The following is a 16,827-nucleotide window of genomic DNA, read 5'->3' on the forward strand; positions in this document are numbered from 1 at the left end:
TGATTTCATTATGGAACAAAGTGGAGATAATCTGATTCACAATACAACAAACACATGTCACAATGTGAATTACGAAACATTTTGTTGCGACATGTCCATATGAATTATGTTAAAACAGATATGCATCAACCGTCAAAATCTTGTACAAGCAAGTGGGCAACTGAGAGCAGATGAACAAGAAGGGAAGGGAAAGTCCATCCAATTTTTTCTACGACAGTTGTCAAAGTATTACATTGGGTAACTTGAGTAATAAACAACAATGTTTCAATGTAAGCTCAAACTGTTTGACTTTGTTCCTTGTCAATAGCAAGGGGCATAAAACTTGGGGTAGTAGGAGTTTCCTGACCGCGTCTGCTACCGGAATGGAGTCGCTGACATTCTGCCTTGCCAGATTCCTCGTCTCCAGATTGACGATGCGACCTGAACTCAAAGAAACTACATATCAGAATGCTTTGTTACTGCCTATTGCTACCTGAGTCTGAGAATTCATTACCGTTGGCGAAAGTTGGGATGCTGGCTGGCAAGCAATGGGCTTGAACAAACACCGGAGTCTGCATTTGCTGGTAGATTTGTCCTCAACTACACATGAATCGGCACAGCATTGCATTACCAAAGAGGTGATCTAAAAGTGTTCCGGAGGAAAAAATGCGCCATGTTATATCATATGATGCATATCATACTTACAGTTCCTTTGCGCAAACTAGGTGCGCTTGCCGGCTCTGGTGCCCTGGTAGCTTTGTTTTTTCTTTCATGTACAAGGTGAGCTGCACATTTGCATGTGAAAAATAGTAGCACTGCTCCGAGCAAAAACACTATAATGGATTCGATGACAATAGCTGACCCCAAGCCTGCATTCCTCACAATAAACAGAAGCACTTTGGCTATTTCAAGACCTAAATTGAGTTTTGTTTGGAGCTGTATGACCCAAGACAGAAGCACTTTGGCTATAAGTTACGGACATACATGCATTACCACTTACCGTGAGCCACAAGCGAACTCATTGGCCTTCGCCTTATTAGATTAACAGAAGCCTCGGCCTGTAAAGGCACCGATATCTTATCATCACAATTAAAATAGCATCCGTAGTTTCCCATGTCATTCAATTTCACTGTCAAGATTGCATCCTGTTCTCCGCCCTGTACAAGAAACGTGATGAATCAACAGACGATGCTGTAAATTAGATGCAATGAAATCAAAGCGAAGAACCTAACTCACATGATAAAAGATCTGTCGCATCACAGCGTTGCAGTCATTAAATGTTCCATGAAATCTAACTCCCTTAGCTCTCACCATGAAATGTTTTGAGATGCTGACATATGTCTGAAGAGGTAGCCACTGATAGCTATTCTTGAGCTTCAGTTCTGTCGTAGAGATGAGCTCAGTTGGTAGGCTGGTTGCCAAATATCCGTCATTAACTTCCACAGAAAAGGTGACTGTGAAAAGGGACTCGTTACCTGAAAGATTATGGGGCAAAGAACATATATCAATCCTCTAAAACTCAGAGATTGAACATGTCGTTTAGCCTACTTTGACCAGAGCCATACCAGGGAACGCAAGAAGATCTGGATCGCCAATGCAGAACTCAAACTTGTCTTTTTCTCTGTCGTATATCTGTGACTTGTCTTCATTACTTTTCAAAATAATGTATTCAGGAGCATGAATAAATGGAGGATCGTTAATAGGTTCCACAAAAACTGGAACATCCAATTTATTTACTCCATTCCTGTTCCTCGTAGACACTCGAATTGTATCATAGCCACAAAAGTTCTCGTTCCTGACTCAAGGGAAATGGAGGATAAAAAATGATGTTACTCAATGAAGGAGGCCAATTATAAGAAGCAAAAGCAGATAGATGAATAGTACCCGAAGTATTGAATTGACTGAAGGGCAAAATTGATTACTTCCACACAGCCTACTAAAATCAAACCCTTTGCATCTCCATCTGATGTGTATACAGAAAGTCCTGTCCAAACTGGCTCCCAGAATTGCATTAGCATAGGAGACAGAAAGACTGTCCCAGATTGCGCAGTGAGATTAACAGAGATGTTCTCCATCGCATCCGAATACCTTATCTCAAACCCGTGGAAACCACTGCAAATAGTCGAATTTATAATTATACAGAAGCATATATGAAAATTGAAGTGTTATAGATTAATAGTACGTTACCCAAATCTGGGACTAATCTCGTCTTCAGTTGCTTGTAGTTCGCTTGGAAAAGAAACAAATTGGGGCGGGATAGTGAGAACATATATGTTTACAGCAGCAGTAGCAAGATTTCCGTTTATATCAGACATTGTGTACACAAAAGAATCATTGCCGTAATAATCTTTATGAGGCGTGTAGCGGAGTAGCCTTCCATACTCAAGAAGGGAACCACGATCTGGCTGACAAATATAAACCAGTCAAAAATCCGGGCAAATTGAAATCCTCTAAAAGGGTAGGTGGTGTTCGTGTGCATATGCCTGCTCGTGGGCACTGATCAGTAGCAGTTCCACTTTTGTAAAGAAGAGAGAGTAGTGAGACAATGGTTTGAAAACCTTCACTTTGTATTGTACCTTTGAGTATTCGACAACACTTGCATTATTTCCAGCAAAGTAGTCGTTTGCTAAAACATCAAAAGCGATTGACTCATCCTCCCAGACAGATATTGTATCAATGTAGGCTCTGGGAAAATATTCGCCTGCAAATAAATCAGTCCATGAAAGTAAAATTAATACCACCAATAGTGCTTGGCTATAAAGTATAAACATCAATTGATGACAGCATGCTTGCACAGTATCGATCCATAACACGAGTAGAGAAATCAAATCCCATTTAATTGATACAACAAAAGAAAATAGAGCTACTCTTACACAACTTCTTGTTATTCTAACTTACTGGTGTAGACATTGATCCCCAAGGGGCAGGGAGAGATGCGTTTGCCGTCAAATGAAGCGCATATCTCATAACTACCAACATTCTCAGCCAGATATTGAACGGTGTATGAGCCATCATTATTATCCACAAACATGGAATTTGAAAAGCCAGAACTGTTAACTGAAGCAATCTCTAGTTTCAGCCTAGATTGTTGTGACAAGACAGGATTATAAAATGAATCCACGAGCTGCACTAATACTTCATTGTTAATCATCTTCGGCACCTTGGGAGAAAATTTGACAACTTCTGAGAGTGATGTGTTAACCTTTCCTGCAGAAAAGTTAGGAATCCATTCATCAGAAATCAAATAAGAGAGGCTGAAACAGTATGATAGTTCATGCAATGACGAATAAAACTTGTAATGAACTTCTCAAGATCATATAGTTTCTTCCAAATTTCCAGATCAAGTTGTGCTTCCTTAACATGATGGTCATGAAAAGTATAGAAAATATCAGGTGAATGTACCTCCTTTTACTTCCATTGTAAATGGATGACCGCCATTGAGTAGAACATTTCCACAAAATACGTAGATGTTATAGATCCCACTCTTGGCGGGTGTATACACCACATTGAAAGCAGTTACCAGGGCGCTGAAGCTCCCAACATACTAAATTCAGAAACATTGTACCTCAACAATTAGAATACAAAAGCTTAAAGAAGTAATACAAATATGTGTATGTAATACTATGTATATGTTGATGCATGTTTATGTGTATATATACACGGATACTTCTTACAGAATTTATTGGGTCCATAGATGGTGATGGAGCGATTTCTATCTGGCTGGTTGCACCATATCTTAACGCTCGAGCAGGTCCACTACCTAACTTAGAGATACAAACAGTGTAAGTTTATAGCCAAAATGTTTATCATAAGGAACAGCTCAAAAATTGCTAGCTACCATTTATACCATTGATGGTTTGCATAGGAAATATGCTTGACTGCACATTATAGGAGTCATTTGCCCTTACAATTTGTACTTCGAGCCTTTCAATTTCAACGGGAGAGGGATATTGAAAAGCATCATTCAAATAAACTGAAAACTCTGCTAGTACTCCAGCAGTAGAACTGCTTAAACCAGATCCATTGACAACGCTGTTTGTCCCGTTGCAATAACCTATCCAAATGTAAGCAAGAGAGAGGCGTGTTAATGGAAGTGGAAGTAGTAACAGCAATAGGTTATTCATAATGGATCAGGATCCTCTCCTGAGCTAAGGGTGAGGATCCCCCTGAGCAAACCCATCGGGCCGTTCAAATTTTATCCAACGGCTACAAACAGAGGGTCCCTTTAAAAGTTATAATAATTGTAACTGTTGGATAAAATTTGAACGGCCCGATGGGCTTGCTTAGGAGGATCCTCACCCTTAGCTCAGGAGAGGACCTGATCCATTCATAACTGGATTAACCACCTACATGGCACGTACCGACAAAGACAGTATAAGCATATGGCATATTAGAGATACTCTTATAATGCTTCATATCGGATATAGTGAGCAAGAAGTTCCCTGGTTCTAGATTGCTGAAGGAAAACAACTGAATTCCAGCCACCACTTCTTCAAAGTGCAAATCTGCAACAGGTATAGACAAATTGGTCTCTATCTCTACAACTTCAGCGTCAAATGCATTCAGACCAGGAACAAGGTTCCCATATCGATCTTGCTGATGTATAAAGATTTCCATCTTCGAATATAGCTGCCATGCATTTGGTTCAAAATTCCATTTCACCGCACAATTGGAAATTTCTAGTGGTCCTGCTATAGGCCAGGGAAAATAACTCCGAAGCTCAGAATCAACAAACGGAAAGAAGTAACAACTAAAAAGAATGCATCAGTGAAGTGTAAAATAGTAACATAATCGACCAATTTAAGCTGCATGCAGATGGGAGCTTCATCGTTTCCATTATAAACCTAAATGTAACCGCTCAAATCACAAATTAGAGAAAATCTAGCTCAAGTTTTGTATATAGAGCGTAAGCATGCACTATAAATGTATAACTATTGCTATGAAACACCACCTGGGTTCACCTTAAGCGGTAGTGGAGAGCCATTCAAGGTCTGATTACCATCTCCCACGTACAACAAGAGATCTCCAGCTTTCACCACAATGAACTCCAAGATGATATAACCGAAATCATTCCAACCCAAATGAGTGATGTCTGGCATGTTCGCTATGGAACCATTTGCATAGACTGCAGACACTGTAAAATTATGTAATCTTGGATCTTCACTGTTTTTGGAGACATTATTTCCAAACGCGTCCTTTGGAAGTATCATTACCCTAGCTTTAGTCCCTGCTTCGAATTCATTATTGAAACCCATCCACGAAGCAACACACAAAGACGGGTATATTTGCCCTTCAATCGAAAAATAGGCAAAATCCATAATGTATCAGAGAACACTTGGAAAGAAAATCAGCAGTTAAATTCCTATGATGAAATTAAAAAAGGCAAAACCTGGATGAACTTGAAAATGCAGAGAAGAATCAAACACTTCGTAGCGATCCTCGTTGATCATAACGTTAAATACCCCGGAAGTTATGGTAGTAAAGAAGAGTTTCCAACTGGTAGGGTCTCCTTCAAAATCCGAAAGAACGCCTGACACGAAAGAGCAATTCCCGGGCTTCCCATTCACCGTAAGAGTAGGTTTAAACTTGTTCTTGTCGAGCTTGTCAAAGTTGTTCAGCGCTCTGATTCTTATGGTTGCAATGTCCCCGGCTCGGAAGGTATCATTGTCATCCATCCAACTGAAAGTGAACTCCGGCATCGCTGCTTCGTCTGAAACAAATTCGAACAAAGAAAGGCGAAAAGAGAGAGCCAAGAGGCATATGAGTAAGTACATTTCGACTGCCATGAGAGAAAGCCGAGGGTTTTGGAATTCTGCAGAGAAAAAGTCTGTATTTCCGAAGGGAAGCTGATCAAGTAATTTTGTCCGTTTGATACTTCTAGAGCGGTTGGTGACGGTTGAGAACGGTTTATTTAGTGGCGCGGATGTTCCTCATACTTTTTATCCACTTAAATTCTGAACACAATATTTGGGTTCTCTCTTTTTCTCCCCCTCTATTTTTCACTTTCTTTTCTTTTTCTCCCCCTCTATTTTACTTTTTATCAAGTGTCTTCGCCCATGAGCGGTAGGTCTCGGGTTCAAGACTTGGGAGCAGCTCCTCCATAAATGGGGGTAAGGTTAGTCGACATTCACCTCTCCCAGACCTTGCGTAAAGCGGGAGCCTTGTGCACTGGGTACGACATTTTCATACAAAAGAACTCGTGCTACCACACCTAAGTGATCGAGGACCGTTATCTTTTGGTTCAATTTTATCTATAGACGTTCGGTGCAGACACGTTAAACGGTTGAGTTTGATCAAACCGCTTAAACTAAATGACCGAGAACTGTTCTGCTTACTTGTTGGTCTACGTAGAAACAGTTTACACGTTTCGCAAACGAAGCAAGAGAACTTAATCAACTTATTACGAAAAGAAAATATCAAGTCTACATGTGAATTATTTATTAAAAAAAAAAAAAGGCCTACTTCTCTTGAGCCGGCTGTCTTGCTTGTAAACAGCCTTGAAATCGAACTATACAAAGGCAACAGGAAATTCAGTCAGTTGGGAAGAGCATGTTTTCAAGCAGCGAGGCCGTCGACGACCAGTTATCTATCTCATACGCAACATGAGCAGCTCCGGATTCTCTATAAATTGTTTCCACTCGTTGCAGAACCTGGCAACAGTTGCTCCATCCAGCACTCTGTGATCTGCGCCTATATTGACCTGAGAAACAACATTGTTATATTTAGACGGCCAACTATTTCATCGCAGCATCCTAGAAAAAAGGCCCAATGTGCATATCCATGCGGATTTGTAAGGGTGAGGGCACTGGCATGCAGTGATTTGGTAATTTATATGGAAGTAATATGTAGATTTAACCATTTCAATTGGTTTTATTGGAAAAACAAAAGAAACACTCACCGTCATAACTGAGGCAGGATATACACTTCCGTCATCTGCAAATCGTGGAACCTTCTGAATTCGCCCAATTGCAATAATGGCAACCTCAGGCAAGTTCAGAAGAGGCGAACCATATTTCCCACCGATTGCTCCAATGTTGCTTAAAGTTATTGTTCCGCCAGATATATCTTCAGGCTTGAGCTTGTTTTCCAATGCCAATTGTTGTAACCGTGAAAGTTCCTTTGTTATCTGCACACATGGAACATATAATTAATAAAAGCATCTGTCATTCTTTCACCCGAGTAGGTAGAAATAATTGCAATTATCTTAGAATCGTAAAGTTCAATATGCAACCGAGAAATTGTTCTCCAAATCATGAATCTCATGCAAACAAACCAAGAAGTGTATGCATATTCAGACACACGGTGTAAGCTACAGTTGAGAGGTGACATAGAACTAACCTCCAAAATGGATAGAGATTGAACGTTCTTTATGATTGGCACAACTAGGCCATATGGAGTAGCCATGGCAATTCCGATATTGTGTGAACCTGTAACAATTTCCATTTAGTTAAGTCAAAACCCCACTTCAAGACAAAATTAATACTAGCAAGTTTTCCATGTCACACTAAAAGACTAAGCTCAAGTAGAAACATTGCCGCAGCCAACGGATGATAATTGCTATGGAGTGTACAAACCTTTGAGGATGACCTCGAGTAACTCTTCATTGAAGCTACTATTCATCAACGGATATTTGCCCATGGCCACTGAGAGAGTCTTTACCAGTAATGGAAGAAAAGTGTGCTTGACATTGGAATTGGTGTTTTTACTTTGGAAAGAATTTTTCAGTTCCACAAGTGCATTGCATTTTATATCCTCAACATAATGAAAATGTGGAACTTTTGCAGCCATGCTCATTGATGTAACCATTCTTCGCTGGAATCCCCTGAAATAACACATTTTAATTAATTCACGGCATACTTCACTTCGTCTTGAATGAAACCACTAAAAACAAATATTCTCTATGATATTCTAGTATTATTTGACATAAGTTTCAGCCATGGATCATACAAATGATTCATTAATGAACAAAGGAGGTATTCCAAGTTCATGTTTGCATGCTATATTACCTCAGGGTAACTGTCTTATCCTCATAATTCCATCCCGATTCAGCTGATGTATGTGCACAAGTCTCTTTTCCTCCAAAAGCTTTCTCAGGACTAGCACTCAAGGAGGCAGAAGGAACTTCAACGATTCCCTTCTGGGCAGCATATTTAAGGACATCTGCTCGTAACACTCTCCCATCTTTACCAGTTCCACAGACTTCATTTATATCTATATCATATTGCTTTGCAAGGCTCCGAACAGGAGGTGTAGACAAAACTCCGCCTATGTTATGTGTGTTAAGCTCAGAATCTAGTGACTTAGTGTTTTCCAAACTCTCACATATCTGCTTTGGTACCTGAGATTCCTCGACGGCCATCTTTAAAAGAATTTCTCCAACCTAAGATTTAATTTAAACCATAAATCATAAATAAGAGTTTCAATAGGATTAAAACCAGAATGAGCTAATCCACAAGAGAGAAATGCTATGCTGTTACCAAATATATAAGGGAAAATTTCCCGTTACTAGTTCAATTTCTAAAGGACAATTATTTTACACTGTAACTCTCTTACACATGCGGACCTCTCCACAAATCCTCAAACCATAGGTTGTCAGGTGTAAAAATATTCTGACCTTGACGATGTCACCAGGAACATAGAGAAGCCGAGAAACTTTCCCTTGATAACGGCTTGTTATTTCGATGGTTGCTTTGTCACTTTGAACTTCACAAAGTGGCTGAAATTCGTCAACTTGATCCCCCTGCCAAAATCACAAATTAAACCTCTAACTCCACAGTCTGTTTGAAACAACCTAAGATCATATAACATACTAAATGACACTCCCATTGTACCCAAAACGAAGACCGCCAATATGCAGGGCTGCGAAAACTTCCCATTCAAATCTAACAAACCTTGCGCAAATACGTGGATCAACAATATAAATATATACAAATGCATGTGTATTTATATTGTACAGGATACGTTTATGCAAAAGGTAGAAGGAATAACAGACCTCCTGCACAAACCATTTGAGTAGCTCGCATTCGGCAATGCCTTCTCCGGTTTGAGCCAACGGTACATCAACTATACCATTACCATTAACCCCTGCTGCAACATGAGCCACTGCCTCACTTGAAAACCACCTCCCATTCACATTACACGCAATTCTACGCTAAAAATTCACAACTTGCAAAATAAATAAATAACCATACAGATTACGAACAAATTTACCAAAAAAATAGTTGAAAAGAACCAACTTTGAATGTAAATTTAAACAATTTCCACAATTTTGATTACGGACCAATCATTTAATCAGAACCAAGATTAATTAGCAAGCGAGAGAGACTTACAATGGATACCTGATCGGCCAAGCAGAACCAGGCGGAAGCGGCAGTAGAGAACGCAACGAGATCGGAAGAGGAGACTCGAAACGGAGAGTGGTGGGAAGAATGCACCGCCGCCGGCGACGGAGCTGAAGAGGTGTACGGAAAGAGCCACCGGCCACCGTTGACCAAAGCCCGCTTATGCCAGAGCCGCCTAGCGATCATCATCCTTTCTGGGTTTTAAAAATTACTATAATTCTGAAGTAAAAATGATCGGAGTTAGCTCTCTACCTACGAGTGACTGTATATATTCATGTTCTGCTATTTCTGAATTTGGCTCTTTGATTTTAGTTTAAATTAATTTAATTTAACATAGATTAATTATGATTGGTTGGGATGGTTGCTGCATCAGCAGATAAGCTTTGCAATCGGCCATGCCATTTGGTCTTTTCAAGCTCTGCGCAGTGCACGATAAACATCGCTCGACAGCTGACGCGTTCGCGTGCATTTCTGATTCACTTCGATTTTCCACTTTTGTTTGTTTGTTTGTTTTCTGGCCAAGCCCCAAGAGGACCAAGTGAATGAATCCACAAGGCCCAAGACAGAACAAGAAAGAAGCCCAATCTAACACTTGATGAGTACCATTACCAACCAACAATGTGTATGGACTTGTAACCAATTACCAAGACTGTGTGTCAGTCTAGCCTAGCCCGTCCAGGGGTGGGTACGATCTGGTTTGGCTCGATTTCACGCCTAAATTACAGTCAACCACCATCTCCTCTCCTTGCTTTAATTTTTTTCCAATTTTTTTTTTCAACTCTTCCTTGAGTGGTTATCTGACTCATGCAATGACAATTTCGTCATCTTAAGTTTTTTTTTTTTTTTTTAAATCTAAATGCACGCTGATCACTTTTAACATGTATATCCCAATAACTTTTATTTTATCTTCTTCAACTCTCAAAACCATTCTCACTTTTCTATGAGGTTTTCAATTTTTTTTTTTTGTCAATGATGAATTCTCAAATCTAAATCTTCACTCTTTGAAAGGGAGGAAAACAACATAGAAATCATCTTATAATGCAAAGATGTGAAGAGTGTCGGGTGTAAAAAATAAAAATGAAAACATAAAATGTTTATTGTACCTAAGAGAGTGCAAGATATCAGGATATTATGAGAATATATGTGGAGTGTAATAAGATAAATTTTAACTAAAAAAAAGCAAATATGAAATGTATTAAGTATGTGGGGTATATTCAACAATATGTGAATGCTAATAAAACAAGCTTTACTAAGTTATACCAACTCTTTGTTAGCTCTACTCATTTTCTCTACCCCTTCTCACCCTGAAAAGTTGGGGGCATCCCGTATTTGTTATTGCCAATACTCAAAACCAATGAGGTGTGAGAGTAGTTGTAGTATCCTGTTGTGGACCCGCAAGTGTTACATCCGGTTACATTTTGGATACAAAGCTTAGATAATAGTTGGACGAGCTGAAAAGGACTTGAGTTGGGTTTTGAACTAAGATGATCAAGGCTTCTTCGATCGAGATCAAATATTCTACCTCTAAAATGAATGTGGTCTCTCTACGATCCTAATTATTGTTTGACACATATTAAGTTTATGCCAACAAAATTAAGTTTATAAACACGTGTCTACTAATAATTGTGGTCAATGAAAGACCACACATATTTTGAGTGTAGAAGATTTAATTTCTCTTCGATGGAAATGAAAGGGATCCGGAGATCCCTTCCACCAAATTCATCAAATCCACCAATCCATGCCTTTGAAATTTGATCTAACAGCTAAAGTTATTATAACTTTTAAAGAGGGCCCATGTTTTTAACCGCTGGATCAAATTTTAAGGAACCGGATTAATAAATTTGGTGTAAGAGATCCGGAGAGAATCCCTTTCCCGATGGAAAGTTTAAGTTGATTAGACCAATGGCATGTGGGCATGCCACATCGTAGTGGTGATTAGTGGCGCCACCACATGTAAATGATTTTTTCATTTGTAATCACCAGTTGTCCAAAAGGGTTTTCCATGCAGATAATGTTTTTCCACATGCTAATATGCTAATGCATAAATGCCAAACTCTCCATTATCCCTTTAGCCAATCTATATTTCTTATGTGTTCCCTTGGTAACAATGCGGGTCGGATTCCTGTATTTTATTTCGTTAAATTCAATCACAATAGTATAATAGATTCATCCAAAATAATTTTGTTTACTTTAGTAATAATGTCTAATTCATATAGAAATGCATATTTTGGGCACGCAAAAAAATAAAAGTTGAGTCTTCTTTATTTCAATAGCATAAGGGGTTATGTCTTTGGCTATTTGGAAAGTTCGAAATAAGTTTATTTTTTAGGGTCACTCAATCTATTTTCATCATCTTTGCATGTCTATCAATTTTGGGATCGTTCAGGGTGGGAAGTTTATTCTTGGTTATTCTCAAAGTTTTGAGGCTCATATCATCTCTTCTCTGGGGCTCCAACCTAACCCTCACAAGGCACCAACTATTCTTCATGTGCTTTGGTCTTCTCCTTGGTTTCTTTGGATTAAACTCAATACAGATAGTTCCTACATGTGGAGGAGTTTTTCGGGATTGTCGTAGTCAGTTTCTTGGTGGTTTCTACCAAGGGAACATTGCAACTCTTTTTATGCAAAATTATTAGCAATTATTATTAGTGTAGAGTTTGCATATCAATGAGGTTGACATTATCTTTGGCTGGAAAGTGACTTTTCGAGTGTTATTTCTGCTCTCCAATCGACTGATTTTGATCCTCATTAGTCTCTTTGTACGCAATGATCTATTTGTTTAAACCACATTTGGAAGATGACTTTCTATGCCTCTCTCATATATGCAAGGGAAATGTAGTTGCAGACAATTTTACTAACGTGGGTTTGTCTTCTCTAACTTTGATATGTCTTGATTCCCCTCTGATGGCGGTTCGTGCCGCTTTGTTTTCAGACTATGTTAGCTTTTCTGGCTTCCGCTTCTCAAATTAATATGCATCTTGGCACATAGGTTAGTTTTACTTTCTTGTTTTTTTTCTTAACCTTGTGATGTTCCTTGTTCTGTTTTGCAGGTTTAGACACTTAGGATCGGCTTTAGAGGGGTTAGGTTTCATGTTCCCCTTTTTTTCCTTGTATCTTTTTTGTTAATGTTTTTAGAAAGGTAAAGTTTATGTCCCCCTTGACTAGGTGTACTTTTTTTTTTATCAATCAAATTCCTATCTTACCGTAAAAAAAAATCTCTTTAATTTTTCTTTAGTTCAAATTTTCTGCACCCAACATTTTTTGTGGTCTATTTATGCCCTATCTACTTGAGTGTCAAAATCTATTAAGTAGGGTTTAACTGAATGATCAGATGTCAACAAATGAGAAAAGTCACAAAAAGAACATAGAAAATATTGGATGCAGGGGATTTGATCTCTTTTTTTCTTAGGGTTTAGAGTTTAACCGTAGGAAAACTAATTAAATGTTTTTAACTTGTAAGTTTATAGGAGGGATGCTTAAAAGTGTTGCGTGTCCTGCAAAGCGATGTTTCTCCACGTTCTTGTTATATATATCATAAAGTTGGTGTTTTTATTTGCATGTGTTGGATTGGAATCACCATAAGACGTTCTTAAGGACTCGAATCTTGATGATATTTCGAGTCTAGCGATCCACCCGTATGCATGCATGGTATGTGCGGCATTTAAGGAGACCAAGTAATGTGGACATTCAAGTTAGAGATGAGAGATTCTCTCCACTATGAATTTTCAGGGGTAGTGTGTCTGCCATTTCAGTTACTTGTTTAATACGCATGTGAGTTTAATCACTTAACATGGCAAAGAAGAATTATCGCCATATATTTATAGAGGGAGGTAAGATCCGAACGTCTAGTTTCCAAAGCTTCATTCCTAGATTTGTCTTACAAAATATAACTGAATCCTATATATATATATGTTATCGACACATCCAAACTGACCAAATAAAGTGTTTATATAAATATTTAAGTTTCAAGGCTAATTACATTTTTTAACATTTTAAGTTTGAGGTGATTTTTAAAATGGACCATGAGATTTTATTTTTTTCAGATTGCACCTTTAGGCTTTGAAATTGTATTACTTTACACTTTTTGTCTCTTTGAACGTCTAGTCCTCTACTAAATTGATGAGATTTTTTTTTTATATTTATTTGTTTATAAGGGTCTCAAACTCACCACATCAATAATTTAATAAATATGGGACCTTGCTGAGTGTTTGTAGAGCTTTAAATTTGCCTATATCCCCCGCGATGATGGTAGTATGGCGGCCCACTTGATAGCGTCACATTTTTTTCCAGTTGGGTGGATCTCATTCTTGGGGTTTATCCTTTCCAGATTTTCTTTACAATATTTTGACGGAAGATGTAAACATTTCTCTCGGAATAGATAAATAAAATTCTTCTACCATTTGGTAAAAAAAATCATAGAATCAGTCCAATCGAAAGCACAAATTGATAAATTCAAGAACTTATAAGGTGTAATACGACAAAATTAAAACTTGATGACCTATTTTAAAAGTCACATCAAACTTGACTGTTGCATATTATAGTTGCCCTAAATTTCATGATGATACTCAAATAGTTAAATTATTTTTAAATTGATTTTGCTTGAATGATCTATGAGTGAAGCTTAAAAAATAGACGTATGGTTAGAACCTTTAAATATAGTTTGATGATTTGATGGAAAATACCTTAAACATACATGCATGCAATCTGTCACTCATGGCGGGGCAAGTGACATAATAGAGTTTGTTGTTTGAGTTCTTCCAAACAATGCCTGCGAGCTTGGGACCAAAGATAGTGTGTTATACGAACAGAGGTCACACAAACCATGAGAGAGAGCGTTGGAAGTTACTGGATATGCAAACACACTGCAAAAAGAACATTTAGCCACGGAATAACTTCCGTCAGCTAAAAGCTGCATTAGCCCTCACACAGTTTAGTCGACAGAGGTTCGTTGGGAAAGAATAGTCGGGCAAAAACCATCGACCAAAATCTTAAACGACAAAAACACAAATCCGTTGGGCTCGGGCGAACGTGTGTTGACTAAATTGACTCGACAAAATCCACTTGCCCGACGAATGATATCTTGTCGGCTAGCACATAATTAAATATTGTAATGAATTTGACCCGACGGCCCAGTAGTAAGGCCAACTCTAAGAAACCAAATTTAAAATATATATCAATTTTTTTGTGCGACGAAAGTTTTTTTAATTAAAAAATAGGAAAAATTAGTATCATGTCCCTAGTTACTAATGTTCATTAACTAAAACTTTATTAGTTTTTAGATTTTGATCCAGGTCCCTATCATTAATGTAATAATGAATTTACATGTCAATTACATAATTTTTTAAAATAAAAATTAATAATTGATTTAGGACTTTAATACTCACACCTTTATTAAACTCCTAACTATTTTTTAATTCAAAACATTTCCAAAATAAATAATAAAAAATTAGAATAAGTTTGTACGCATTAGCTTTTTAAAAAATGTTTTAAATTTTTTTAATCTTATATGCACCCATTCATGTAATCTTTTTTTCCAATTTTTAATCTTAAAATGTACCCGTTCTTAAATATACCAATTTGTTATATATAAAATGTACCTTTTTTATATGTAAAATCTATTCAATTTTTTTCTAACCATTTTTAAACTTATATGGTTACATTCCTTTCTTTTGATTTGAGAATGTATCCATGTCAAGATTAAATGTGACAACCCGTCCCAAATGTTACGATTTTATAAATTTTTAAGGGTTGTTATTCATTATTATATTCATTTCTTATAGTTATGGTTATTTTTTATTAATTGAGGGGTTAAAGGAGGAAGGCTGTGGGATGGCAGCAAAGTGGAGAGGGAGAGGTAGGAGGGAAAGGATGGAGGGAGAGGGGTAGACTACCCGGGTCCCCCTCAACCCGTTTCTCCTTTGAAACCGAACCCCGACGAGAATACATGAAACCAGGTGCTTTCTCAGGTCAAATTCTGACGAATTGCACCGGGCCAATACCTGGGAACTTCTCCTTGGTCCTTCTTCTTCGATTTCCTACACAAATTGGACGGGATTTGGCCCTGTTTCGTGAGATGTAGTGATGGTGACTCTGGGACACTCGACGGTGATTCGCTGTTTTCTACAACTCTCCCCGTCGATTCCCACCATCAACCAACTTCTCTTGAGCTCAAGAACAATGCCCAATCATTGGTTGGAGCGTCAGAATCGATTTGAGGACGAATCAAAGAACACTCACACCTAGGGTTCCAGCGGGTTTTCATGAAATCGAGGCTTTTCCCGACCAAATTGGCCTTAGTCACAGGTATGAAAGTTGATCTACTCATTGAGACCTTTATTTCTGTAATTTTTGAGAATTTTTAGAAATAGTTGAAATTTCCGGCTAGTCGGGGCAGCCGACCGCCACCCGCGGCGACGCGTGGCTAGGGGGCCATCGAGGTTATTCTTAGGCTACTAGATGCTTTGAGTTCAGTTTTGGTAATTGTATGATGTAGGTTGATTGGTAGAATCTAAATTCTCTACGTTACGTTAATATGTCATTATATGAATCGATGATCCAACCGTTGGATCGTTACCAAACTTTAATATGTTATAGTACGTAATATTTGAGAAACATAGAAACTTACGGATCAGAAATCCAACGTACGGATCTTTCCAAATTGGATTTGTAAGTTCATAAAATAAAATGTTGACCGCCACTTGATTTTGGACAATTGGCGGAGATCCGACTGTTGGATCATAATGAAACCTTAGGATGTTGTTCTAGAAGTATAATGTGAATCTTTGGAAGCAATGGATCGGAAATCCGTGATGCAGATCTTCTGAATTGAATTATGTAGGGATGCGTTTTATGTAAATTATGTATTTTATCGGTCAGAACTCTGAAATGTGATTTGATAATTGGTCATAGGCAACGGTGATTCGTGATGTCTCGACACGCATGCTAGGGAGTCATAGCACGGACCTCAGGTGAGTGGGTCTTTTCCATTATATCATGTATTTTATATATATATATATATATATATATATATATATATATATGAGATAGACAATTCCATAAATGTTTATAAATCGATTATTGCTTATGATTAATGTGAATGCTTTGAAATACTATAGTGAACTACGAATGGCTTGATCCCTGTTTAGGGTACATAGGCAGTCCAACAAGACGTTAGATGCAGCCATACATTATTTGAAACAAAAACCTTGTTTGGGAATTGAGCAATGTGAAGGAAATTGGTGAAAATATGAGATTTAACCTTATATTTTAGTGATTGGATGTTGGTCATAAATCAATGTGGAAGGAATCAAGAAACTGAAATAAGGAAACGTAAGTAATGAAGTTAATTTAACTAGTGTTTAGTTGGACTTATCCCCGATCATTATTTCCAAAAATAAATAACTCGGGAGTAGGGCGTTATAGATTGTGCATTTTACGCCACATTATATATATATATATATATATATATATATATATATATATGTACATATTGGAAAAATACTATGAT

At 37.8% G+C, this 16,827-nt stretch overlaps 2 protein-coding genes across 7 annotated transcripts; both read right to left on the reverse strand.

Annotated features, from left to right (window-relative positions):
* Window positions 1-79: 79 nt before the first annotated feature.
* Window positions 80-5,678, reverse strand: LOC126608355 (protein GAMETE EXPRESSED 2). 5 transcript variants are annotated; one of them, XM_050276231.1, is made up of 16 exons: window positions 5,369-5,678; window positions 4,931-5,269; window positions 4,341-4,667; window positions 3,827-4,033; window positions 3,654-3,739; window positions 3,382-3,523; window positions 2,878-3,186; window positions 2,556-2,680; window positions 2,167-2,384; window positions 1,864-2,091; window positions 1,545-1,774; window positions 1,216-1,454; window positions 980-1,136; window positions 685-875; window positions 494-579; window positions 80-420 (listed from the first exon to the last, which is right to left on the reverse strand). In XM_050276231.1, the coding sequence occupies exons 1-16, from the start codon at window positions 5,676-5,678 to the stop codon at window positions 276-278; spliced, it is 3,339 nt and encodes a 1,112-aa protein (XP_050132188.1). In that variant the 3' UTR covers window positions 80-275. The 5 variants fall into 5 exon arrangements, with proteins under 5 accessions (XP_050132188.1, XP_050132189.1, XP_050132187.1 ...); XM_050276232.1 differs by having other exon boundaries at window positions 685-848; window positions 4,341-4,670; XM_050276230.1 differs by having other exon boundaries at window positions 4,341-4,670.
* Window positions 5,679-6,351: 673 nt separating this feature from the next.
* On the reverse strand, window positions 6,352-9,785 carry LOC126608357 (lipoamide acyltransferase component of branched-chain alpha-keto acid dehydrogenase complex, mitochondrial-like). Of its 2 annotated transcripts, none has more exons than XM_050276237.1 (8): window positions 9,318-9,785; window positions 8,972-9,130; window positions 8,594-8,719; window positions 7,986-8,359; window positions 7,554-7,801; window positions 7,318-7,406; window positions 6,878-7,105; window positions 6,352-6,679 (listed from the first exon to the last, which is right to left on the reverse strand). In XM_050276237.1, the coding sequence occupies exons 1-8, from the start codon at window positions 9,507-9,509 to the stop codon at window positions 6,566-6,568; spliced, it is 1,530 nt and encodes a 509-aa protein (XP_050132194.1). In that variant the 5' UTR covers window positions 9,510-9,785; the 3' UTR covers window positions 6,352-6,565. The 2 variants fall into 2 exon arrangements, with proteins under 2 accessions (XP_050132194.1, XP_050132193.1); XM_050276236.1 differs by having other exon boundaries at window positions 9,309-9,784.
* Window positions 9,786-16,827: the final 7,042 nt, after the last annotated feature.

The sequence above is a fragment of the Malus sylvestris genome, chromosome 16 (assembly GCF_916048215.2).
Source record: "Malus sylvestris chromosome 16, drMalSylv7.2, whole genome shotgun sequence".
NCBI lineage: Eukaryota > Viridiplantae > Streptophyta > Magnoliopsida > Rosales > Rosaceae > Malus > Malus sylvestris.

What these genes read in the sequence shown, in the direction of transcription:
- LOC126608355 (XM_050276230.1), bottom strand. Translation starts at nt 5,678, where the DNA reads ATGCCGGAGTTCACTTTCAGTTGGATGGATGACAATGATACCTTCCGA. An exon ending in CTATGGACCCAATAAATTCT is followed by an intron (nt 3,524 to 3,653) that starts GTAAGAAGTATC and finishes TTCTGAATTTAG; the next exon opens with TATGTTGGGAGCTTCAGCGC. An exon ending in GAGTTCGCTTGTGGCTCACG is followed by an intron (nt 876 to 979) that starts GTAAGTGGTAAT and finishes AAATAGCCAAAG; the next exon opens with TGCTTCTGTTTATTGTGAGG.
- LOC126608357 (XM_050276236.1), bottom strand. Translation starts at nt 9,509, where the DNA reads ATGATGATCGCTAGGCGGCTCTGGCATAAGCGGGCTTTGGTCAACGGT. An exon ending in TTCCTGGTGACATCGTCAAG is followed by an intron (nt 8,360 to 8,593) that starts GTCAGAATATTT and finishes ATTAAATCTTAG; the next exon opens with GTTGGAGAAATTCTTTTAAA. An exon ending in AATCTCTATCCATTTTGGAG is followed by an intron (nt 7,106 to 7,317) that starts GTTAGTTCTATG and finishes CCATGTGTGCAG; the next exon opens with ATAACAAAGGAACTTTCACG.